Genomic DNA, 27,113 nt, shown 5'->3' on the forward strand with positions numbered 1-27,113 from the left:
GGATGATCCCAGAATCTTCGTCCGGTAGGAATCTTCAGCTACATTTTATTCAGCACCTACTGTGGGCCAGGCGTAGTAAATAGGAACTTGACCTGCTTTATCCACATTCCTTACAATGCCCATTTTGCCCATGGTCACACAGCTGGCCACTGGCAAAACCGGGTTTAGCACAGGGCTTTCTGTTACTTTAAAACTAGGAGACTTTCCTTTACACTGTGTTATCAAAACCTAGATCACAAAGACGGTGTCTGAAGAGGGTGTAGCTGTGCTGCTGACCTTTGTCATCTACCAGACTTACACACTCTTGACCAAATTAGAAAGACAAATAAAATGGAGTGTTTTTAATGCCCCAATTTATCACTTATCATATGGTGCTGCAATTAAATTTTTGCTTCCCCATGCACAACCCTCCCCCCAACTCTTGAGCACCAGAGAACTTTGTTTTATTCATTTTTGTATTCTCAATGCCTAACACATAGGCACTCCGCAAATGTTATTGAACTAAATTATTAATGGGCCAAAGGGAAAAATGGTTATAGTAATAGAAAATAAAACATTTTCTTAGGCTTTTTCTATGTTCTGGATGCCCTTTCTTCACAAAAGCAGTTTTCTGATAAGCTGAACCCAGTTCTCAGTGTTTTGGCCTATATTTAATTGAGCTCAATAAAATAATCAGAAATCTGAATTGGGGTTCAGTTAGTCGTTCCTATAATTTAATCAGAGATTTATGCAGCCGAATTTAGTAGTATCTGCATATTATTAAGAGTCTTTATATTTTTCTTCTTACTATCATAATAACAGAAGAAAATTTTTGTTAAAAGTTTATTATGTTAGAGAGAAAAGATTATTTTGAGATTATTCTGTTTCCCTTTTTGAAAGCTACTATGGGAGTGCCCCCAGCCTGAAGATCCTCTTCTGATACTCTTTTTATCATTGCCTTTCTCACAGTTTAGAGCTTAAAGTGAGATTTTTTTTTTAAGTGTGTTTTCCTGGCATCTCATGTTTAACAGTGTCAGGGGTTTGTGTCCCTGGAACGAAAACTGTTTCTCCAGAGCCTTTTTTCTCTCAGCTACTAGTGAAAAGAGGGGCGAGGCGAGCCAGTAGCTTACCACAAAGCAATGCCACCACAAAGAAAAGATTAAGGGTTTAGAGAGAGGTCAATGTGGGTTTTTCTCTAACTAAACACTTTCCTAAAGTTTCCTTGTGGAAAAATAATGAAGTCATCTCAGAGTTTTTAAAGAATTTTTATTTCTTTTTCACCGTCTGCATTCGCTTGTCTTCTCAGCATGGATGTTTAATCTTCCTAGGCTTTGTGAATTGGCCCAAATGAATAAGTGGTGAGCTGTCTCTCTAGGAGCTAGAGGCTTATTCTAAGGGCCTAATCACTGAGTAAACACATCTTTGCCCTCCCTCTCACAACTGAGATATAATAGTCGAGATTCTAGCACAGTAACCTGGATATTGCAGGGACCAATGCTTTGAAATGCAGAATGGTTGATCCTCCAAAACAGACAGTGCCTGATCTTCGCCTGCCTCTTTCTTCTTTTTTAAATTAAATATTGCCAAAGAGATGCTGTTTTATTGCTTGATATTGTGCATTAGTGTCCTGGATTTCCAAGTTTAGTTTCAGTCAACACTGTCGGCTGCACTTATAGGGAACTCTGCATGTTGGGTTTCTTAGTAGCCTCTTCGGCACATGTGTTTGGTTTGGAAGAGCATTTAAATTAAATCAGTGAGATAGCAATGTAAATCGCTAATCTCTTTCCCAAAGTCTAAATGTTCCAGTGCCGTGTTCTTGAGAGAAATAGGCATTTTAAAGATTTAACCATTGCCATTGTTTGGATAGAAATATGCTGATTTAAAAGTGGACTGCTCTTTTGTTCCCAGTGTCTCATTAAGTGTAGTTGCTGAGATACGATCAAACAGACTTAGTGGTTGACATCCCTCTGTCTATTCAGCTAGAGAGCTCCTAAGAAGAAGAACTCTGAATTTGTTACTGCTGCCAGGTTCATGTTCCTTTCCCTAAAACAGCAGATTTCTAAAATCTGTGATTGAAATCAGCATTCGAGTTTCTTTCATCAAACATTCTGAGACCTATGTCCACTTAGGGATGCAAAGCCTGAAAGAGACCCAGTCTTCACACTTGAGAGACTTTGTCTAGAGGGGAACTTGGGAAACAATTACAATACTAATGGGAAGAGATAGAGGCCCAGAAAAGGAAACTCTTAACTGCCTACGGGAATCAGGGAAGGTTTCATAGAGGCATTTTCTTGGATCCTTAAAGTATGAGTAGGAATTTACCAGATAAGTATCTCTACAACAATGTATCGATTACAAACTTCCTAGAAGCCAACTCCTGTTATCTGCAGACTTCAGTAAAGATGAAGAAACCCTGAATCTTTCTTACTCTCCATTTCATCACCACTGCTTCCTGCTGGGCCTGCGAAAAGGAGTATTTGAACAAATGCTTGTTGAATGAATGAATAAATGACCTGAAGCATGGAAGCAGCTAGTGTTGTCTCTGAGGCCCCAGAAGCACTGATGTGTGAGTGGTGGCCAGTCTGGAATCTTCATATTCTAGGAGCACTCTAACCTTTTGCTACAGTGTGGTTGATTTCTCTGCTACTATCAAAGAAAGAACACTAAACTTGGAGTCACTCAATCTGGGTTCCAATCCCAGCTGTACTACTTACTTGTACTGGTTGTGGAATTTAGGACAAGTCAGCTTTCCTCATATGCTATAAGTTTCCTCGTATGCTATATACTAATAAAGTTAAGAATATTTTGTAGGTTTAGGTTGGGGGCTAAAGTAGGTAATGGGTGTGTAACCAAGTGCCCTCTTCATAGTAGATGCTTTTGGAATCTTAATCTACCTGTGTACCTCTGGCTATGCTCATCTAGTACAAAGTTTACCTTTGGAGAAAACATTTTAATGATTACTTTTAAAATTTTTTATTATTCATTATTATAATTTGGATTATTTATCAGGATAATTCCATCAGATAAGTCCATCTGATTTCATTAACTGTTCATCAACATGAGCCTTATATTTTTCTATAAATCTTCTTTGGTTTAGTATCCCCCACCTTTTTTTTTTTATTATCATCAAATCCTTATTTAATATGAAGGGAAAGATCCTAAGCTTCCTTGAAATTTTCCTTTGCCCGGGTTTCACAGACTGGTTTGTACATTGTCTTTACCATAAAATTTTATCTTTTCATTTCCTGCTAACTAACTGTTCTTACACTCAGCTCTTCTACAAGGCAGCACCAAGAAGTTAGTCAATAACAATTCAGGCTCTTTAATCATCGTTGTTGTTATTAAAACTGATGTTGCAATTTATTTGTTCAATTTTAGTTTTTAGTTTCAATTATTTAATCGAATGTTCAACTATAACCGAGGACACTTTTAAGACAGCAAATGTCATTGAAAGCAAATTTTATCAGGCAAAAGGGAAAAAATAATTTTCCATGTGAGAAACTGCACTGGACATTTTCCAAAATATAAACTAGAAAGAATTCATGTGAAGTGAACATTTTCTATCCTTTCAAATGGCGATTAAATGTTACATGCTTTATACTATGGGAACACATTAAGGGCTTTGGAATTACGTGTAGGTCTAAAACAAAACATTTCAGACCTTTACCTTTCAAGTAGAAAAGACTATTCAGTGTTCAGGTTAAAAACATTAAAAATACGTAAGAGATTTTGGCATCCAATCTTAATTAGTATTGTTTTCTCTGTATAGTTGAATAGTTCAAAATTAATTTTCCCTTTACACAAAGTATGTGTTAAATATGAAGAATGGTGAATCCGTTTTATTTAAAGAAAATGCAATTTGGTTGCAATTTCTGCTTGAGGTAGGCTTGCACTTATTAATAGGAATTTATGACAGTGGTCTATAAGATGGAATATAATCATCCTAGCCTTTTTAGAGTATAAGGAAGCATCTTTATTCATATTAGTAAGTGCTTTAGGAACTCTAAGTGTCAGGTACTGTTTTAGGGAAAAGCATTTAATTTTTATCTTTGCTGTTTATATCAACTGATTATACTTTTCCAAAATTCGAGAAATCTTACATTACTTTATGTTTTAATTCATCAGTCTTTTCTTTTCTTTTCAGAGAAAGCTTCTTGCTATCTACCTCCACCATGATGAAAGTGTATTAACCAACGTGTTCTGCTCACAAATGCTTTGTGCTGAATCTATTGTCTCTTATCTGAGTCAAAATTTTATAACCTGGGCTTGGGATCTGACAAAGGATGCCAACAGAGCACGGTAATGTTGTTGTTCACAAGTTACAGTTGGGCTTCTGTTTTTTAAAAAAGTCATCATTGTATTTGGTTTCTTACCACCATAGACATTTTCATCCTCTATCATTATATTTAATTAGACACAGCTATTTGTAGCTAACATAATGCAGTTATTTACAATTATGAATTCCTTAACTGATAAAGATTTCTTAAATTCAAGAATAACCCAAAACTAAACTAACCCAAAACCAAAACTAAAATACATTGTTTCCACCTTTTTGCATTAAGACAGATGTATTACATTGCTGTGTACTGTATGTTCTAATGTTGTCATGTGTTAAACATGTAGAGAAAGTATTTTTTAATAATGTTTGGAAAAGACAAGGCAAGTCTAGCATATAATCCTAGTAGTAAGTTTATTTTTTAATAATTCCAGTGAAGAAGGAAGGACATTCTGGACCAGTCCAGTGGAGTTGGTAATAGCTTAACTCTAGCATATGCTAATTGATGTAATCGCTTTATTGCACACATTCTTTTGCACACATCTATATTCTCAATAGGAAAAAAAAATCCCTTTCGTAGCTGTCAGGATAAATTTACTTAGTTTGTTAATCATGATGTCTGTAAGTGATGAATAATTCTTCATATTGTGCCTATTTGCGTTTCCCATCTGAAATATATTTCATTATGTTTAATTACACAATTGGCCATAACATCCCATGATGCTACTTTGGGTGTGTTAACACAATCATAATCGCAGGCTGCTGGTTTATGAACAAGGAGATTAAATTAATTCATTTCAAAGCAAGCCTGTTGTAGTTACCTAATTTAAATGATTATATAGAACAATTAGAAATTAAATCATCTGATTTGTCTTTTTATTATTTTATGGCTCACTGACTTTTTGCTCATCATTCAGACTTTGTTTTATGTAATCTGAATTTGAAAAGAAAGATGATTCTTCCTTTAAATGTGAAGCAAAAGAATGTTGAAGCAATTTCTTCATCTAATACTTCATTTCTTTAAGCAAATGGTTAGGGAATTTCATAGGATGACTTCGATCTGCCTTGGAAATGTTCCCTGTTATACATAAATAAAGAACCTTTAGCACCTGTATTTGTTTAAATTAAATCAGGCTATTATTCATAGTCAGTTAAAGGTGATGAAAAGCAGTGCCAAAAACAGATAAAAATGCAGCATCGAAGGTCTTTCATGAGGCAAAATACATAGACTGGAGACTTGGCTAAATCTTTTCCATTCACTGGCAGTAAGGAATCTCCTCCTTTCCTTTTATCCACAACTTGATGGAGAAGGAAACACTATTTCTAAACCATCTGTAGTGGCTAAGTTCAGCGGGCTACCTGCTGTTATTTTGTTCTATCCTCCATTTAAATCCTTAGTTCCTTTTATTTTACAATGACAAAAAATTGCAGTGTAGTGTCTTTTGAAAAACAGTGTTTGAGGGTGTTTTTTTTATGACTGGCAATCAACAGCCATGTAATTGCTTTGTTATGTTTTACTAAAGAAGTCTGTTAAGTAGCACAACTTTGATACACTAGTAATAAGAGTTTGCAGGTTACAGAGACACCTGTGGTGACCAAAGCGACAGAAGCTGCTTATTAGAAAGAGCCAGTACAGCTGTGTCCTATTAACTCCTTATGACACTCTTTTACAACACAAAATAAAGGCCTTGTTTAAGGCTTTAGAGCTATTTCTCAATGAATTGCAGGACCGACAATGAAGTATGATAGGATATTTCAATCTACATTTTTAAAAATGTGACATCCCATTATTAAATTATTGTCATGAAAATACAAAGAAGTGATATTAAAGACTGAAAATAAAAATATCTAGGAATTCAATTTAATAAACATTTATAGAAACAAGCAAGGCCATGGGGAGAAAGAGAATGTAACGATTTCTAGAATTTAAGATACTTGACATTCTTATTCAAAATCACATTCTATCTATGTTACAAATTAAAGAATATTTTAAGGTAAAGTATTAAATTTCTCTCTACAAAGTTACAAAATGATATAGCTATTTTTTATGTACAACCACTCATTATTACTGTTAAAGCAAAAGGAAAAATACACATTTTACAAACAGATGAAAATTCATTGGAATGGCATATTCCTAAAAGAGAGTAAAAGTAGATTTCTTTATGGTATATGGAATTGTAAGAAAATTAATTAATTGGGTTGATTCATTGCCCGTAAAAAAAGGGTTTAGCTTAGCTACAATTTCCGTGCCTCCTATCATAGATTCATCTAAATAAAATTATCTAATTGAGTTCCATCTCTGTGATCTCTTGGATTTTTATCACCACATTTATCCAAAGGTGTTTGTCATGAAAAATTGATTGCACCATTCATTTGATGCTGTTAACACTGAGTAACAAAATCTCAAAGTTTTTTACTCTCAATTTAGTAGAAGACTGCCACACTAATATTTATTGATCAGTGGGCTATATATCAAAAGTTGTTGTGCCATCATTTGCCTATTACCAGAGAGTTAAAAATGGGACAGATTAATATACGGAAATTTGGAAGAGGTTTCTAGGCATCACAAAAGAGATTGTTACGGTGGGTTTCCTTTTAACTGTGACTTTTTTTTTATGACAAATGTAAAAGTTCAGCAATAAATTCCAGCTAGATGGCTTGTCTGGTCGCATATCTGGCTTTCCTAGTTGAGGCTACTATAAATTTAGAGAATCCTGAGACTGTAAGCTATTTATTCTGGATACTTCCTTAATGGTTTTCTGGGACTTCCCCTGATATGATAGCAGGGGGACATCAATGCCCAAGATAGGAAGGGACTTGCCAGGCAAATTTACTTTTCCTTAAGAAATACTCCGAGTAAGCCTACAGAAGCATTAGTGCTCCACAATTTACTGTGAATCTCTCATGTGTGTAGAAGTGAAGGATATTGGACTAAGTGAATACTTTGGTAAGGTTACTAGAATGTCAGTTGCTTTAATAAGTTAAAGTTCCTCATTTCACTAATAAACTAGAATCAGATTCTATGGAATGTCCCTGTTATACACTCCTGTGATGTTGATGATTTGGGTTTCCCATCTTTAAAATGACGGTAATAACTTTCTATTTTAAGCTGAATACTTAAGTTAACCGACTTATATCTGTATAAAAATGTACTAGAAAAATTTCTAGATTGATCATGGAATATTCCAAATATGAACTGAGACATCAAACTTTAGCTATAATGATTATTACAATGTACATGCTCACTAAATTGTAATCTTCTGGAAGCGCTTATTCATTTTATTTGTCTCATTCAACAAGGCACTTCACAAAATTTTAGAAGAAACTCAGTAAGCATTTGGCAAATGAATGCATTGTATCCAAGTCCACGTAAGAATGTTGCTTATAATTTCAGTATTGTATATCAAAATAGAGGTTTCTTTCTTGGAAAACTCTCTACAGTCTTGTTGGCTGCCATGTCTAGTTAGAATTCAGGGTCATTGTTTCTTCAAGCAGTACGTGGAAAGCCCTTGTTGGTCTTGAGAGGTACTAGAGGATATAATTTCCTAAATATCCATCGGAACAGTGATCCTGATACAACAAATTGGATATACCTGTAAATGAAAGAGATGAAAGAGCTAAAAACAGATAGATAATAGTAAACAAGGAGATCCTATAAATCACTTTTGGAAGTGGCTAAAAAATATCTTAAGAAAGATATATCTTCCTTCGTGTTTATTCATTGAGTAAACATTATTGAATATTCATTATGAACCAGGGATGGTGCTGTGCACTGAGGATAAAAAATTGAAAAAGATACAGTGCTAATGCTCAAAACATTCGTAATCTAGTAGGCAAGACAGACATAAGAGCTAATACCGTGTTTCCCCGAAATAAGACTTAGCCGGACAATCAGCTCTAATGCATCTTTTGGAGCAAAAATTGATATAAGACTCAGTATTACATTATATTATATTATATTTATTATATCATATTATATTATATTATATTATATTACCCGGTCTTATGTTAAAATAAGACCGGGTTTTATATTAATTTTTGCTCCAAAAGACGCGTTAGAGCTGATGGTCCTGCTAGGTCTTATGTTCGGGGAAATAAGGTATGTAATATGACATATGTACAAAGTGCTTTGAGAATACAAATGAATTTTATAGTGAGTTACTCTGCATAAGTGGACCAGGGAAGAACTTGAAAGGGAGGACACACAGATAGGTAAAATTGGAATTTTACTTTTTTTATTCAGAGATTTTTATATTAGCAGCATTCGTAGTTTATTGGGTTGCATATATTTGCTATTCTTAAAAAAGGATATTGGTATTTTAAACCTCATTATTAGGTATCTAAATGAAGAGTCAGTGGTTTACATAATGGTGGAGGAAAGAAAAAATAGAAGGATTTTACCAGCTAGTATATTCCTGTATGGTCTGAACCAGGTTGAGATTAGAGTCAACCAACCAGGATGGATAGATCCCGAGTTGTTTTGTTAATGCTTCATCCCAATATTGGCATATGCTTACCAGCAAACACAGTGGAGCAGAGATCAGATGTTCTTTTGGATGTGTGTAACATATAGAAAACCATCACTGATTTAACTAATACAATAAAAATATTTTTTACCACAATATATTCATAGTGAATGAATGCTTGGGATATGAAAAAAAATAATTTCTTAAAATTCAGGACAGATATCATGTCTAGGAAGCCTTGCCTCTTTCCAACCTTCTCTTACCTCATTCTGGGTTAAAATGCACATTCGATATGCTCCCATAGTATCCCTACACTAATTTGCATTAATGGCACTCATTACAAGTATGGTTATTGTCTATCTCCTTGCTGGGTTGTTAGCTCCCCAAAGGAGCTATGTCTATAATCTCAGTGTTACACATTGCCTTTTTTAAAAGTAAGTGTTATATTGATAAATAAATAATCTCGAATAGGCTTATGGAAAAATAAGACCAACTTGGGTAGTAGAAAGAGCATTGGAAATGCTGCTATACCCCCTCTAATTGTGTAATCCTTTCCCCCATAATCATTACTAGGACTGAAAAAGCAACAACTCTCCTTACAGAATGAACTAAAAAATGTCCAGACTGGGTACCATGTCTTCTGCTGGCCCAGCAGCACCCAGAATACTGTGGCCTATATTCATGTGTCATGGGCACCTGCAGGCCATCTGGAAAGAGGCTTGAAATCCAACCTAGATGAGTTCACCCAGTGGTTCCAGAGATTCTTCCCCAGACACACCAAGTCTCTGTGATACCCCTGAAGCAAATGGCCTCTCAAATTGGGTCATTTTGGGATGGTACTCTGAGCCTTCTGCAATGGTGGTGGCATTGATTAAACATGTCCATAGGACCAGAGCACTGGACTGGCTACATGTACGTGGTGAGCTATGCCCAGCTCACCTAGGCAAGTTACATTGGGGCACCATCAGAATTAAATATAGATAGCACTGCATAAACACAGCACAGTAAGCATTAATTTGCTTCCCTCTGTTTGACCTGTTAGACACCTGCTGGGTACATGGGAATATTGGCACATGTGTGCCCTCATTGTTAAGCTGTGGGTTCTTGGCTGAAGTTGGCTTCATCAAGGAAAGCCCATAACATAGGTGGCACTGTAAACCACCAATATTACCAGTAATAAGGGGGTTAATGGGTATCTGTTGTTCCAACCAGGAGGGCCTAACAACACAAATGTCTCCATTAGCCCATCCAGTATAGGTACTGGTTTAGATGATCTAATTCTTGAAAACTTAAACACTGACTTGACTAGGTTAGTGCCAACTGGGTAATCAGCCAGGTATGAGTGCCAAAGAATGAGTTGCTTATATCTGAAGTCGTTCCTGAGGTGAAAATGTTTCGCACATCAGTGTACATGTTACAAAGTTGTAAATCAAGCATTGCACACTATTTCTAAGCAGTGTTCCGAATAGCTGCAAACAGTTCCTGAGGAACTGCTGACCATGCCTGAGTTACACAGGTTGCATGTAGTATATACATAGCAGTATATTAAATTATGCATATACAGTTAGTGCCAGTGTTCACAGACAGAATTCTATCGCCTGTCATTATTAGCTTTTGAACATAATGCCCTTGGGTGCAATATTTCAGGTAACTGAAGTAACTGTAAACTGGTGCTGCTGTGCTGACAGGTACTTGTTAGCCTTAATATTCAGTGATAGTTTTCCGCATTACTTGATCTTTGGCAAGAGTTAATTGACTTAAAGTTCTTATTATCAGTAGGCTGTCTTCACCTGCACTTCCCATCTCAGTAATTAGCCATATTCACAGTGGCTTACCCTTAATTCCAAACTAGTCAGTGGTTCATGCCTGGCTGAAGCTTGGTTAACCATGTTACTCTAACCCTGCACTCCCATTTGATCCAGCAAATATAGCTCAGGGGTGGGGTCTGCATGGGAGTGTTAATTTCCAGCTGCTACCCTAGGAGCAGATATAGATTCTGCAGAAGTAGCTGATAAAACAGATGGATGTTTTGTGGTCAGGGAACTAAGACTTTCCAGAGAGACTTCAATGCCAGACTTCCATATGATTTTCCCCAAACTACTGCTCTATTCCCTTTGTGCTACATTTTCCTTCTAGTACTTTTAAAGGAAATGTATTGTCATCCTAAACATCCCAGGTCAAGGGCTTAATTAATGCTTTAAAATAAAGGTTCCAAAACACCAGGAGAGTTTGTCATTTTCTCCCTGGTTTGTTTTGTGAAGAGGGAGGAGAGAAGGTGAGGAGGAACCCCTCCTGTTCCATGATTACATCCTACCCACTCATTTTCTCCTTTTCTCCTCTGCTTTTGATTTTTAGTGGCGGTCTTAACAGAATGTCAAGATCAATTTGCAGCATGGTTTAACTCAAGGTTTGCGTTCTGCCGGCAGCAATTGTCCCTGCAAACAATGCCGTGTGTTCTTGTGACTTCAGAGGCTTTTAGGAGGACCATGGCAAGGGCAGCATCTAATGACTTTATTAGTGTAGGGTTTCAAATGCGCTCAGTAATTGTTCATATCTCTTTGTCAGCAAGTCATAATTACTGCTCAGCATTGTCCATGGGTGCACTTGTGAGTAGTTTCCTAATCGTACTGAAAGGGAAGGAGGAACAGGATAAAAGGTGATGGCCTCTTAGACTGAGAGCAAGCCAGTCTGTGTATAGGTGATGGCCAAACTGTTTATAATACATTCTCTGCTCTCTTCAAAATAGAAGGCTATCCTTTCTAAAATGTTTGAGGTAATTTTAAATTACCAGTTCCCAAGCCTTTTTTAAGTCTGATTTGGATACTTCCCATACTACTACCTACTATGATCATAACTTCCCGATGGTGTATGTATTGTATTAGAATCAAGCATTTGTGTAAAAATATTTTTTCCTCAATATTAATCTAATAAATGCTGTTTAGGAAATATACATTGAACTCTGATACTGTTGTCAATGTGTTTTCACAGCCTGTGTGAAAACTATTGTTAGAAAAGAACAATACAAAGGTGATACTGCTGATAATACAGTCCAAAAGAACAGCATTGTAAGTTTTTTATCAGATATTATTTTTCTTGCTACTCCATTGGTATTCTCCTTGGTCTTTCTTCCAAACACTCTGTGCTTTGAGTATTCGAGGTATCTTGATTGTGAGAGCCACATAATTAAAGAATCATTGCCTTCTCAAGATACACAAAGTTGCAGGTTAATACCAACGCTTTGCCCCTTTGTGTTGTCGGTAAATCCTGTTCTGTGGCTTCCTGTACTCATTTATAGTTATGTGCAAATGTTCACTCCCAATAACTAGTTATCCTAGTATTTTAGATTATACAGATTCAAATAAATATAATTGCCAGAAGTACTTGATCCAGTGTTTATATAGATTATAAAACATAAGCTATCTAATGAAACAAATTCTAAAAATAAGACATTTCCAAAATGAAATATATTTTTTTCTTAAAAAGTAATATAAAAAAAAAGTAATATACCCATCGTGTCTTTTGCTTTTCTTCTTGTCTGAAATTGAAAAGATCTCCAGAGATTTATTTATTTTTGTAACTGCTTTGTCAGTGTTCATAATTTTTATATTCATGGTTGTTTCTGAAGAATTTTTACTAATCATATCACCTATGCCATTTAAATCAGTAGCACATTTTCTTCTTCCATAAGTACTGGTAATAAAACACTCAGAGAAATTATAAAAGAAACATATTAATTCAGTCATATAAAACCACCTAGGAAACTGGTTCCTTTTTTTTCTTTTTTAGTTTCAGGTGTACAAAACAATGCGATAGTTAGACATTTCACCCCTCCCCCAATCTATTGCCCCTCTGCCATCATATATATCTATTACAATTCCATTGACTCTATTCCCTATGCTATACTCCATATCCCATGACTATATATATTAAATTATAGTTGACATACAATATTATTCAGCTTCAGGTGTACAGTGCACTGGTCAAGCATCTATACTGTCCATGAAGTGGTCTCCTTAATAAGACCCATCTGATTCCTTTGACATTTTTCCAGTAATTACCTGTCAGTCTACATAGATTCTCAAAGAGGTTTTAGTGCCCAGTAATCTTAATGATCTAATCTGCTAAATATACCATCGGAAATTGAAAGAGGAAATAATTTAATCTGGAATTAGAGAGTAACGTGGAATTTTGTTTCTTATGTGTTTAGGTAATTTATTAGGGAATAAATTTGGCGTCCTTTCCTTAACACGTTTGTATCTTTGAACTTGATTGTATTATAATAATAGAGAAAAGTGACAGATAGTTTTATATTATTCCCAAATAGAGGGTTAACTATAAAGTTTTTTTTAAGCCATCTGTTAATTTATCTGTTGTTTACTCAGTCTGTAGCCACAGCAACAATTTAAAGAATCCTCCTAAACAGTCTCCTTCCATGTATCTTTCCTTTCCTCAATACTGAACCAAGAAAGTCCTCTTTAACATACTTTGCTACATACTTCAGCTAAGGAAAAAATGAGGCAAGTTTACATGAACAAAGGAAGCCTAATAGTTCATCTCAAGATTTCCTGGCAGTGAATTCAAAGGAGAATTTTATTGCATGATTTTCTATTTGAGAGTCATTAGTCATTAGGTAACCTAATAGACAATTATTTTCTACTGTTGTTTTGCATAAGACAGATTATTTTAAACAGATGTTTCTCATATCAATCCCCTGTAAAAGCAGAGGGCTTTATATTAAATCTTTGTTTCAGTAATGGTAATTCTTCAGGAAGCTTAAGTGATAGTCCTCAAATGTTCCTTTTTTGATGATCTAACTCATAATAAGTACACAGCTTAGAAGAAAAGCCTATATAGTCAACCTGTCCATTCAACTCTGTCAAACATCCACTGTCTAAAGTGAGCCTTTGTCGAGTGCTGGGTGGTAATCAGTTCTTGCTGGAAAGCTTTGATAAGTGACTGAAGTGCTAATGTTCTGTGCTGTTGCTCATTTATCTTTTAAAGATTTTTGTCCTGTGTATGAGATTTCTACTAATGTTCTCCCACATTTTTTTATCCATTGGGAATGGTAGTTCGTTGCAAATACATAAGGAAATGCCAAGTTTCCAAGAGAAACCAACAAACTCTGAAATAAATGATGCTGAACATTTTTTTATATAACAATAAAATCACAAAGTCTCCAAATTTTGCAGCTGGAAAAAAATTGGAGGACATGACAACATGAAAAAATATGAATATGTATCTTCAAATCTCTCCCCTAAGTAGGGCATGATCTTATCTTATGATGATGCTGATACATACTGTGGAAGTTACACAACAGTACAATACAGGACCAAGCATGGTGCTAAGTATAACTCCTTGTTTAGTGATACAAGTCTGAGATTCCTGTTATAACTTACTGTAGGATTTTGCCATATCCTTAAAGGTTTTTGGGGGGTGGGGGGACAGTGGGAAAGAACGGAAAAACCAGTTTTAACTCTGAAGCAAATAAAAGGTAGGAAAAAATAATATTTATTAATCCACAGACCAATTCTAAAAGTAGGTATCATTATCTTCATTTTATATATGAGAATGTTAAGCCTTCAAAAGATTAAGTTACCCAAAGAAGTGACTAGTAAGTGACAAAATCCAGTTTGTTTGGCTCCACAAAATCTTGTTCAGTATTATGCTGTTTGCAGTAATTGTTACTTTCTCTTAACATTTGGCTATTTTAAGCCTCTTTTAAGTCACATTTTCAGTCAGTGTGTGGTGACAGAATGAAATTATGTAAAAACTGCAGTAGGCTGAAAGTCAGGAAGGACTCTCATGAACTTGTGGACCAACACCTGCTTATTTTGTAGGTCCAAATGACCTATGGGGGTGGAAGTACAGTGAAAGAGACCTTGGAAACCATGACAGTTCATTCCAACTGTCTTTATTAAACTGTTTTCAGAAATAGTTGGAAGAGGAAAAGAAAGGTTGTGTGGTCAGCATTGTCATAGTGGAGATAAACATTACTGAAGCATGAATTGGCCAATTTATGCAACAAATATATGTTAGTCAGTAGGACTATAGAGATGGGTTCTCTCCTCCTAATCGCTGTCCAGGAGCACCATCTTGGAACACAGATTTCTTCCTGACTTCCAAGCCCACATTCCCTTTTCTGATTCCCTCCGGCACTTAGTCTGAACCACTAAATCTAGGCCCCAGTTATATACCACATATGTTTTTTTGGCGGGAAGGGCCTTGAATTATCAAACCCAAAATAGCCTTCATATCTTAAGGAGAGAAACCATGCCTTGTCATATATTTAGTAGGCCCTCATAAATATTTATCAGTTGGTAAAAGACAGAACACAGAAGAAATACTATCTGGCATTTAACATAAATTTGCTCCCTTATACAGCCCTAGAGAATGAATCTTCTCTTTACATTTCTACAGAAGGAATTTCTGCATTTGATAAGAGATTGGATTAGATGTTCTCTATTATTCCTCCCAACTAAGATTTATATGGGGTACTTAAAATAAATGTTCATATTCTTACTAGTGGTGAGAAAAAGCCAATTATCTATTTATTATTATTGTCTCCAAAAAATTAGTCTAAATTAGTCATTAAACTGTCAGTGCCTCAAAGCCTTTTCATTTGAGTGATTTGAGTGGTTTATAGATGACATAAGGAGGTAGATTTAGAAGTTATTTAGCTTTTTAAAACTCCCTATACTAATCTATTGAGACACTGTAGCAGTTTACCCTTACTTGGAAGTCAAAGCCTCAGATAGGTGAGAGATGCTTTTTAGATTAAATCAACCCTAAATCTCATTCTGCCTTTTCTTAAATTTGCCTTTAGTTTGGCTGTGTTCTCTAACGTGCATACAATATTTGCATTTGCGTGGAGAGGCATTATACCGTTCTTTTAGAAAACAATTTAATAATATATATATATATCAGTAGTCACTTAATGATTCTACCCTTTTATCCTATAATTCCACTTTGCAGAGCTTTTATCCTAAGGATATACTTCAGGATATTTATCCCAGTATTCTTTATAATGGTAAAAGAATAGAAAGAAAAATCTAGCTGAAAATGAATAATTATGAATGTGACAATGTGTGAATCTACTCAGCGGGTATTATTCAACCATTTAAAATGCTGGTTCATTACTATTGTATAGAAGGATAAAAAAATAGTATCCACTCAGACAGTGATTACCACAAAAAGGAAAAGATCCGTTTGAACAAAAGACTGGTAAGAAATAGACAAGTATGATTAACATTGTTGTTAAAAGTTTATGAAATTATTACATGCAATTTTTCTTTATTTTTGTGAGGGAGTTGCTATCTTTCAAATTTGATATTTATTTCATGGTTTGCCAGTACATTCATATTAATCAAAACTCAAAAGGCATAAAAAGGTGTATAATGAAAAGTCTTTTATTTACCCCTGTCTCCCTCCCCAGAAGTAATGTTATAAGTTTCTTATTTATCCATCTGAGATTATTCTATATATAAACAAGCTAATATATATTTATTTTCTCCCAGTTTTACACAAATGATCAACACTATTTAACACCCTGCTTTTTTTCAGTAATCTTAAAGATATTCCATGTAAGTTCATAAAGAACTTTGTGTTTTATGGCTACATAATTTATTTAACCAGATCCTATTGGTGGACATTTGAATTATGTCCAACATTCTCCTATTACAAGCCTATAGTAAATAACTGTGCACATAGGTGATTTCCAAATGGAAATATATCTCTACACTAAATTTCCAGAAGTAGGAGTGTTAGTTTAAGAGTATATGTGCATTTTTAATTTTAATAGATATTGACAAATTGCCCACAAGGGAATTGGTACCAATTTCACTTGTACTAACTGTACAATAGTGCCTATTTCCCTATAACCTTGCCAGTGCAAGGTATTACCAAATTTTCTTTTATCTTTACTAATGTAACAGATAATAAATGGTTTCTTAATGTAGCTTTAATTAGGAGTTTACTCATTCTGAGTTATTTTGAGTATCTTTCCACATGTTTCCACTGTTTCCATTTCTGGGAGCGTTTACATATTGTTTGTTGACCTTTTCCTTATTGTTTTGTAAGAGTTCTTTACATATTAGGGAAATTAGTCCTTTCTGTGGTTTGAAATTTAGAATTTGACCCCCGTTCATCATAAATCTTTTGACCTTATTATGGTGTTTTTTACCATGTAGAAATGGCCAAAATTATCACTTGACTTTGATGCTTCACCTTGCTCCAGCTATAGTAACCTTGTTACCTTTTAAATAGTCTGGGTACTTTCCAACCTTAAGGTCTTTATATTTACTGTTCTTTCTGTCTGGAATTCTCTTCCTGAGGTGTTTCCCTTCCTCCTTCACCACTTTGCGTCTTTGACCAAATATCAACTTTTCAGTGAGACTTACCCGGACTGTTTATTTTATATTGCAACCTCCCCTTCCCTGCTGTGTTGTTCCTCCATCACCTGGAGACCAAAGACATCAGATTGCATCTCACCTACACAGATGAAGCAAGTGAGAACTAACATATTCAATGTGGTAATCACTTCAGGAGACTAGACACTTGGTCCAGTGAAGCTGCCATTACCCAAAACATTTTAGGGATGACTGCTTTAAAAACTACCTTCAGAGACAACTTAAAGCCTTCCAAAGAAAGCAGTCCTGTGTCTTGAAAGCAGTGTTTCTCAAAGTGTGGTCCATTAACCACTAGCATCAGAATTACTTGGAGTGCGGTTGACAGCTTATTATAATATAACGGCTGTTTCCTGGGCCTTTCCCCAGATTTGTTGAATCAGAATCTCGGAGAGAATGGGGCTGAGGAAACTGCCTTTTACATAAACTTCTTAGGTGATTCCTAAGCTATTAAAGCTTGAAGATCACTGCATGTGTAGTCAGTCTCCCAGCTTAGTCATGTACCTTGTTTACTTAACTCAGTTTGAACTAAAGACTTAGGACTGTTTCCAAAAATCAAAGCCATCATCAAAGGACAAAGGGGCATGAACCAGGGGTGCTGAAGATCATTCCTAATGGGAACTCCAGAAATGAGCTGGACAATGGGATGGGTATGCAGACTTGTAAAAATGATGTAGGAGACAAAATTATCTGGGGCCTGTGTGGGTTATGCCTGGCAGTGCTAACAACTTAGTTAAGACTCACTTCACACATTAAAGGACCATGGCTCTCATTTCCCTGTTAAAAAGAAAGGGAGAAGAAAGGAGAACTGTGCAAATACGTAGATGATCTCCAGGGTCCTTTATCTTATGTTCTGGTTTTTCTACCAATGTACAGAAATATAATTGAACAAACCCTGAACACATGAATGAATATGTGTAAGTAATGAGGCTTATAACTATAGCAAAAAATACACTAGTTTGGTCTGTTTTAAAGGGAAGAGCCTTTTTAAAACAAAGTGGCTTTTAAAGAAATAGGTTAGCAGCTGCAGCTAAGGAAGTATATACAAAAGACTTGCCTCAAACTGTTGGGTAATACTGAGAAGTCCTATAGTACTGTTGAACATGAATCTCTTCTGCTCAGTGAACTCTTGTTTTTGAGAAATGATTCACACATTATCAGAAAGACATTTAATGTGTTTAATGGCTCAAGGGTAAGCAGCCAGAAATTTTGATGTTGATTTTTGGTTTTAAAGTAATTAATATTACTAAACATAAATGTATTAAAAAGAAAACAGTGATTGTAGTTTCATATCCACTTTTAGATGTGTAGAGTTTTGTAGTATTGCAGAGCTGCAGCGTCTATAATAGTATTTTCTTATTTTACAAATATCAGTACTTGCCCTTTCATTCTCTGAATGAAAATAAAACCAGTGCCTGTTTTTGTTTAGTCAACCATTCTTTGATGCTAAATCTTACTATGCAAAAAAATCTTTCAGTGTTGGCCCATAGGTATAAGCTATCATTTTAATCCTAAACTGTCATAATAATTATGATAAAAATGTTAAATATCATTATACAATTAATAATAATAAAATAGCTACCAATTTTAAGGGCCTGCCATATTCTTAGCACAATTCTGTGTGCTTTCTGTATCTTACAAGAATGTAAGTGTTTTAAAGATGTTATTTCCACTTCACCTCTGAGGCTCCTTTAAATTTGCGGAAGTCGCATCGAAATGTAATAATCAGGATGCACCACACAGTTTTGTGGCCTCCACTTTTTATCAAATGTGCTTTCTTTTACATTATCTAGCGTAGAGTAGGTAACGTGGTAAGTGTGGAATTTCATTGCCCTCCCCCTACATTGCTATGTTTCTTTTGGTATATATTTTATGTTGGAGTACAATTTAAAATCAGTGACTTACGTAATTATGACTTTGATTGAAACACATTAAACTATATCCTGTTTTGAATTAAAATGAGATTACGTTTTCCCATATCTGATTTATTAGTGATCCTGATTTTCATTAGCAAGTTAGAAAAGATCTATGCTTCACAGACTGAAAATTTTACTAATGATTAATATATGCTAGTCATCAGATGTTCTATTTTTTTCCCCCTTCTTTAGATTTAAAAATAAAATTTTATCTTAGATTTCTAATAACAAGAACTGGTAAATATGAGCTACTAATTATATTTTGTTTCTTCATCAAGGCCAAAGTTTGAGACTTCCCACTCCCTAATCCCCCCACTCCCCGGTGACAAATGAATTGCTTTATTATACTTGATTTGTGATTGACCATTTTCTTTAATTCATTTTCTCAACCCTTCCTTCCCCTCCCTCCCTCCTTCCCTCACTCTCTCCCTCATTTTACCCTTAGTAAGGGCGTTTATTCTTTGTCTTTTCAAGTTTGTCACTTTAGCTTTTGGTTTGGGGGGTTGATTAAGCAACTTGTTATTCCTCCTCCTCAAATAGGTCTGTGATGAGTAGGTTGTTTGATTTATTAAAATATTTCATAATTAAAAAACGAAGCCATTTCTCCTGCCACAGGACAGTTGTCATTGTTTCCCCCTTTGGGATTGAGATTGCAGGAATCCAATTGCTGCTGAAACCATTTATCCCTTTATGACCTCACGCTGATGAGCACTGCATGCAATCAGGTTGACAACTTTGGTGCTACCACTAGATGTACGGGCACACTTATCTCTTCAAAAGGAAGAAAATACCACAATTCAGAGAACCAAATTTTTTTCTCTTAAAACAACTTGTTTTTCCTGTGTCTGTTTTTGTTCTAATGTTTTGAACTGGGTTTTTGCTGCTAGTAGTGTGCCGTGAATGCTAACTTTCTGCTGTGAATGATCTTTAGAGGAAGAAGCAGAGCCTCCCAGCCATGAGAAAGATTTGGTATCTGTGTTGTGAAGGTCTTATAAACTGTAATGGAAGGAATTGGCAAGTAGGAATTTTGTAATTTGGGGCTGGCGGTTGGCCCTACAGGCTCTCAATGATTACTGTTTGAAAATCTCAAAGTAAACATGATTCAGATATTGAGAAGATTAATCAGATTAATTCAATTTTTTACACAGTCTCTCTTTGATTAGAACAAATTCTTAGTTAAGGCCACAAGAAAGCATCAACTAGCTGGGTGATCCTTGTATATTTCTCAACTGCCTCCAAAAAATTAGAATGATTTGCCAATACTTGGTAGGAAACTAATCACTTTGTTGTTTTTTTATGGTTAATGTCTTTGAAGGCTGCAGCTCTTTGAATATGTTTTGAGTAGTTTTGAAATTTGTGTTATATATTATTTTAAACCCGGTCAGATAACTAGATTTTCCTAATTGTTTCCTTCTAGCTCATTTTCACAAAAAAGAGAATTTGGGAAGTACACAATTTCCAGGCAAAACTGTCTGGAAATTGAATTCTTAAAACCACCTGGCTAGCCTTCCAGCCTGTTTGCCTGCCAGCCTTCCTTCTTGGCTTCTTTTCTTTGTTTCTTTTTTGGGGGTATCCCATTTAGCTAGTGTTTAATATCACTAGTGAGGCTAGTTCTGTGATGGCCATCTACTGGGTGATAGCCACTTAATCCACTGGTGTGAAAACAATACGGACAATTGTTTTCTCCCTTTTGTAGGAAATGGCATTCCAACTGTTTTTGACATCTTTAATTTCAGAGGTTGCCAGTGATCAGATCAGGGTCAAGATCGACTTCAAATATTTTAGTAAAAAGCGGAAAGAAAAATGAGATCTTAATTTTCTAGTCTCCTGAACTACAATCTCCATTGATGAACTAAAGCTACATGGGTGTGAAATTTGGTATGGAGGCTAGTTGAGCACCTATTATCCCATATTAGTTGCGGAATGTGGAGATCTGAATTTTCATAGGGGCGCTGATATTTCATGGCCAACAATGGGTTTCTTAAGGTCTTGTCATTTCAAATTGGTGTAATGTCTGGTTATTGATGCTCAAAATGTGTATATGAGCCTGTCTCCCAGTGAACTTACTTGCAGCTGTATTAATGGTCTTGACAGTTTTGCCGACAGTTCTAAGGGCCTTGACATGGTTTACTTTATGTAGTCACAACACAGGTTTTGTGGAGGATTCAGCCTAAATTTCTGGAATGAATTTCTATAGATTAGAAATACATTGGCTTTAAAAATTAAGAGGTTTGATTCTGTTTTGAATTTGGATATCAAATAAATCTGAGCACATGACATTTTAATGCCGTTTGTCTTTTCAAATAGATTTACCTTCTAATGCATATGATGACAGGACTTTGCTCATCAGCTAAAACATACATTTCAGAGGAGTTGTTACCTAAAATATTATCATAAGGCATAAGAAAACACATGATTTAGTTGCCTTTCATGAACATAATTAAGAATTAAGAAGCCGTACCAGTGGCTAGTCCCCAGAATTTCCACTGTTTTGCCTTTTGTGACCTGTGTTATTAAAAGTCCATTATTTTTACAGACTTTATTAAATTGGATCTTATTAAAGCATTCTATATTTGCATTTGGTCTTTCATAATTCATTATTATTATGACATTTACTTTTTACCATCAGATCTGAAAACATATCATAAGCTACCCTTTTCTCTTGAAAGAAATGCTAATTTCAAACAGTCCTCTAATAGAAGAGAAAAGCTTTATCAGTTTTTTCATTTATTCCAGATCGTGTTAAGAATACTAATGCTAGACTTCTGTATGCTAATATCTCTGAGCTTTTTTGGTCAAAAGCTTAGAATTATTATTTTTATCCCATACCAAGTATGAAAATAGAGAACCTGATACTATTGGAGAAAACATGATTCTGAAGCACGATTCTTGATTCTAAATACTTGTGAAAATGTTGTTAAATCTTGTTAAGATTAAGATGATGCTAATCAATTTAACTTCGTACCACATGTATTTGTCCTATTTAAGAAATTCTTTTGTTTTAAAATTCATGTTGTTTGTTTTTCTCATTGTATAAGGTAGTAAGCTTACAATGTTTGAGACTAAGATTCCTATGCTGTCAGCCCCTGGCAGCATATAGGGTGTGCTGCATGCTTTCTATATGATAATCACTTCTGTATCATTTATGAAATAGCTGCAAATGCAATGTAGCAAAATTTTACATCTTGATATCACACAAGCTGTCTAATTTTAGCATAACTAATGCCACACTTGGTGAGTTTTTTGTCAGGGTACTGATAAATGTATTAAACTCTGAAGTGAAAGTTAACTTTGAATTTTGTCTCATTTTAGATTTCTGACAATGTGCAATCGACACTTTGGCAGTGTTGTCGCACAAACCATTCGGACTCAAAAAACAGATCAATTTCCACTGTTTCTGATTATTATGGGAAAGCGATCATCTAATGAAGTGTTAAATGTGGTACAAGGTAAGGTACATGTCACAAGAGGAATACAGTGTCTCCTTCTGTATGTAATAACCTTATAATATTTACCATCAAAATTGACAATAACTCTCTGTATTGGTGAATATCTTTGCATTTTAAAATATAGAACTTACTGAAGATGAATAGCTTCAAAAAATGTAGGTGTTATGAGAAATGAAATATGCTGCATGAAAATCGAACAGAAATGTCTTAATAAAATTGTACAACCCTTGGAACATAGGATGATCATGTTAAATGTTCAGAATTGCTAAATTCTCTAGCAATTAAGTCACAATCAATTGTCAAATACAACATTTCATGTATATGTGTATAGAGAGATTTCTTTTTTTTTAAGATTTTTTTTTTATTGGGGAAGGGGTACAGGACTTTATTGGGGAACAGTGTGGACTTCCAAGACTCTTTCCAAGTCAAGATGTTGTCCTTTCAATCTTAGTTATGGAGGGTGCCGTTCAGCTTCATTGTTGACCTTTCAGTCTTAGTTGTGGAGGGTGCAGCTCAGCTCCAGATCCAGTTGCCATTGCTAGTTGCAGGGGACGCAGCCCACCATCCCTTGTGGGAGTCGAACCGGCAGCCTTGTGTTTGAGAGGATGCGCTCCAACCAACTGAGCCATCCAGGAGCTCAGCGGCAGCTCAGCTCAAGGTGCCGTGTTCAATTTTAGTTGCAGGGGGCGGAGCCCACCATCCCTTGTGGGACTGGAGGAGTTGAACCGGCAACCTTGTGGTTGAGAGCCCACTGGCCCATGTGGGAATCCAACGGGCAGCCTTCAGAGTTAGGAGCCTGGACCTCTAACTGCCTGAGCCACCGGGCCGGCCCCTATAGAGAGATTTCTTGCTAGAATGGTGATTAGTTGAAAGAAATGCTTATGTTTAGGTATCTAGAAAAAATAATGACTGGATATTGCAAATGGAATTGTTTACAGTGGCAGTTGTTTCCCCTTATTTGTGGGAATCTATGTCTAGAATGCAACCCTGAGGCATGAAGCTATAGGATACCTGTGTATTTAAACTTTACCAAAAAAAAAATTGGTCTTTACATTCTTTACCCAAAAAGAATAAGTGAATGATTTTTGTTACCTTTACTGTTGTACCCCAAAGATTCGTATAAATTACCTATTCATGGCACACCTTAAATTAAAAACAATGTGTCTTCTCTGTGCCACAGAGAAAAAGATGTTCCAAGTGCCCTAAGCTAAATCTTGTGTCTGAGATACTTAATTTCTGCCCCTATCTAAGTCAAAAGTTCTGCACCAGATAATGTAATAGGAGGAGGGCGTGTTAAAATTCCAGTGCCTTTAAAATTCAAATAAAATAAAATATCTGGTATGTTATGTTTTCTCCATAACGAGAGCATTTACTTTCATAAATAATGTTAAAGACCTGCTCGGCAAATGAATTGCATAGCGTAAATGGATAATGAAGATATTTTATTCATGTTTTCTATCAGAGGCAGTATTATAATAGTTAGAGGTTCTCAAAGTGTGGCCCATGGATCCTGGAGGTTCCCTAGACCCTTTTAGAGAATCCATGAGGTCAAAATTATTTTCACAATAGTAATAAGACTTTTTTTTTTTTTTTTTGCCTTTTTTACTGTGTTGACATTTGCACTGTTGACATTGCACTGGTGGCACAAAATCAATGTGTAAAATTGCTGACACCTTAGTACAAAACAATGCCATGATACAAAACTGTACTAGTAGTCATATTCTTCACCTCCATATACATGCAATTAAAACAATTATTACTTTTATTACATTTTAACCCTTTATGGAGTTTGTGTGACACAATGGGGCTTATGGAGAAAGCACCTCTGCTGCATTTCAAAGTACATTGGTAGTTTCAAAGAAAAACACTTGTATGGTTGCTTGAGCCAAACTAGTCTTTTTTTATATATTTTTTGCAGAATGTCATTTTTACTTGAAAATGACTGACAGTATTTCTATAGCCTGGGTATTTGGCAGATATTTTTCTCCAGAATGAACAAAGTGAGTCTGCCACTTCAAGAAAAAGAACTGACAATAATTGTTGCCAGTGATAAAATTTGAGTTTTTAAGCAAAAAGTTGTATCTTTCACCATTAGATTGACTGCTTACTTTTCTGATGACGTCAGTGGTGATGTTAACAAATATGATTTTTTGATATAAATTAGGTATATCAACATTCAGAAGAAATGCATAACTCAGTGGAACAATATTTTCCAAATGACCAATGCCTGATGTTGTAAAATCACGCATGAGTAGAGAGATCCATTCAAAGGGCAAGATCAGTGAATTTTAATATAACAAAGTACAAAAAGTTTATTGATATGGTTTCAAATTCCTCATGTACCTCATCTTGAAGAAACTTTCACTTGTCAGTTTAGGTGTCCTAAAGAAGAATATCTACAATTATCTATTAAAATACTTCTCCCTTTTTCATGTACATATCTGTGTGAGGTCAGATTTGCTTCATAAATTTCAATCAAGACAATATATTATATTGGTTTAATATGGAAGTAAACATGAGAATCTAGTTGTGTTCTATTAAGTCAGACATTAAAAAGATTTGCAAAAAATGTTAAAACAATGCCATTCTTCTCACTAAACTTTTTTTGGGAGAACAGAGTCATTTTTCATAAAAATGTGATGTTTACATTAACATATATTGGGTTTATTATTGTTACTTTTAAATAAATTGATAAGTATGTTTTAAATATTTCAGTTTTAATTACTAACATAGTAAATGTTGATAAGTATAACCCACATAAACAAAAATTCTGCAGGGATCTCAATAGTTTTTAAGAGTATAAAGGGGTTCTAAAACCAAAAGATTTGAAAATGACTGTAGTAAGCTAGAAAGAATAAATTTGCCCTGAACTGCATCACCTGGTACCATTTTTCCGTCTTGGATCATTGAGGCCTTAGGTCGAAAGTACCTACAAGTCCAGTTTGGCAGTGAATCCTCACAGTTGGGGCTGTAGCATGATTGATAAACAGTGGCTTAAGGCTGAAATTAATGGTCAGTATAGTCACCTATACAGCTATGTTATTATATTTTCCCACTGAGGATTCCAGTACTCTACATAAAGTGTTCATGCCCTATACTTTGAGTCTTTGTCACTGCAGTTTACAAATAAGAAATGGAAACCCAAAAATTTGCCCAGTAACAAAATCTACATTGAAGGAGATCCTAAACTTTTTGCCATTTGCCATATCTATCAATAATAACTACCAGTGATTGTGTGTGCACTATATACCTGTGTCTTTATATTATCTCTAATCCTTCTAAGAACCCTACAAAGGTAGTGTTATCTTTATTTTGCGGATAAGGAAATTGATCCTTAGAGAGCTATTGTACTCACTACTTATTCATGTGTTTACTAAGTGAATATTTATTAAGCCCCTCATGTGCTAGACAATTTCTAGGTACCAGAGCATATAATTTGTAAGTAGTGGTACTAGGGTTAGAATTATGACTACAAAACCAGTTTTGCATTCTCTGTACCATAATACCACACCAACATAATGTTTGTTCTCCAGCTCATTTATTGAGAAAGTAGTGCTCATGTGACCAAATTAGATCTTTTTTTTTTTTTTTTTTTTTTTTTTTTTTGGCTACGGACCACAGATGCTCCCTAACCCTATGCTTCCAGTGGATATAAGGAAAATTGGGGAAAGGACCATTGAAAGATCATGTTAGTCAAGCTCTATTTTGGAAGAAAACCAGCAAGGATACTTGCTATTTGTTGTCTCAATGGTGGTCATTTCATTAATGGGACAAAAATACACCTTCTCAGGCCCTGTAGAAAGACTCTTTTGCCCATAGATTTGAAAGAACGGAAGAATTGGTATATCTCTATGTATCCTCATGAATTTCTCTCTCGTAGATGCATCCAAAGCAAATAACAGGACTTAATGCATTCAGGAAATGGCAAACATGTGCTATATGTTTGTTGGACTTGGACATGAAATAAAATAGCATTAAGGAAAATCAAACATTTTAAATAACCTCTTCATAAAGATTATAGTATAATTATTTGAAAGCAGCTGAAAGGGGAAAATATCACTTTGGCAAAAAAAGAAATCAAATTTTTTCAGAAATTGAATTACTGTTTGTTTCACCAAATAATTTTTAGTGATAGGAAACAATTAAGTAATCAGTGTATTGAGGTGACAGAGGACAGGCTTTGAGTCAAACTCATATGGCTTCAAATCCTGGCCCCACCACTTAAGCAGCTTGACCTTGGCTGGGCAGGTTACTTGAGCACTCTAAGCCTCATTTTCCTTCTCTTTAAAATCTAAATCATGACACCTTTGTAGAATTGTTGTAGATTAAATGAGATAACGTATCAAGTGTTTAGCCTAATCATTCGCAATAAACAAATGGTAGTTGTTACCAGTGTTATTAAGTAAACTTGAAAGAACTTTTTGATCCTCATGACATGGACGTTCTTATTTATCGTGCTAAAATCCTTATTAAGAGACTGTTCCAGAGAGAGGGAGAGAGAGAGAGACTCTTCCCTCAAATCTAAATATTCTGATATTTAAATTACCAGTATACTGCTTTACTCTTTCTTATTGAACATATGAAACTTTTCAATGAAAGAATTTTAACCAGATGATAGCATACTA

At 35.2% G+C, this 27,113-nt stretch overlaps 1 protein-coding gene across 3 annotated transcripts in view; it reads left to right on the plus strand.

The window, feature by feature from the left end:
• The window catches only part of FAF1 (Fas associated factor 1), a 389,289-nt gene that overhangs the window by 268,109 nt on the left and 94,067 nt on the right, over positions 1–27,113 (plus strand). For all 3 annotated transcript variants that reach the window (XM_081054990.1, XM_081054992.1, XM_081054991.1), the window contains 2 exons: positions 4,124–4,278; positions 22,352–22,488. In XM_081054990.1, the coding sequence (XP_080911116.1) occupies positions 4,124–4,278; positions 22,352–22,488 (292 nt within the window). The remainder of the gene's footprint in view (positions 1–4,123; positions 4,279–22,351; positions 22,489–27,113) is intronic.

Source organism: Rhinolophus hipposideros (assembly GCF_964194185.1).
Source record: "Rhinolophus hipposideros genome assembly, chromosome: 8".
Taxonomy (NCBI): domain Eukaryota; kingdom Metazoa; phylum Chordata; class Mammalia; order Chiroptera; family Rhinolophidae; genus Rhinolophus; species Rhinolophus hipposideros.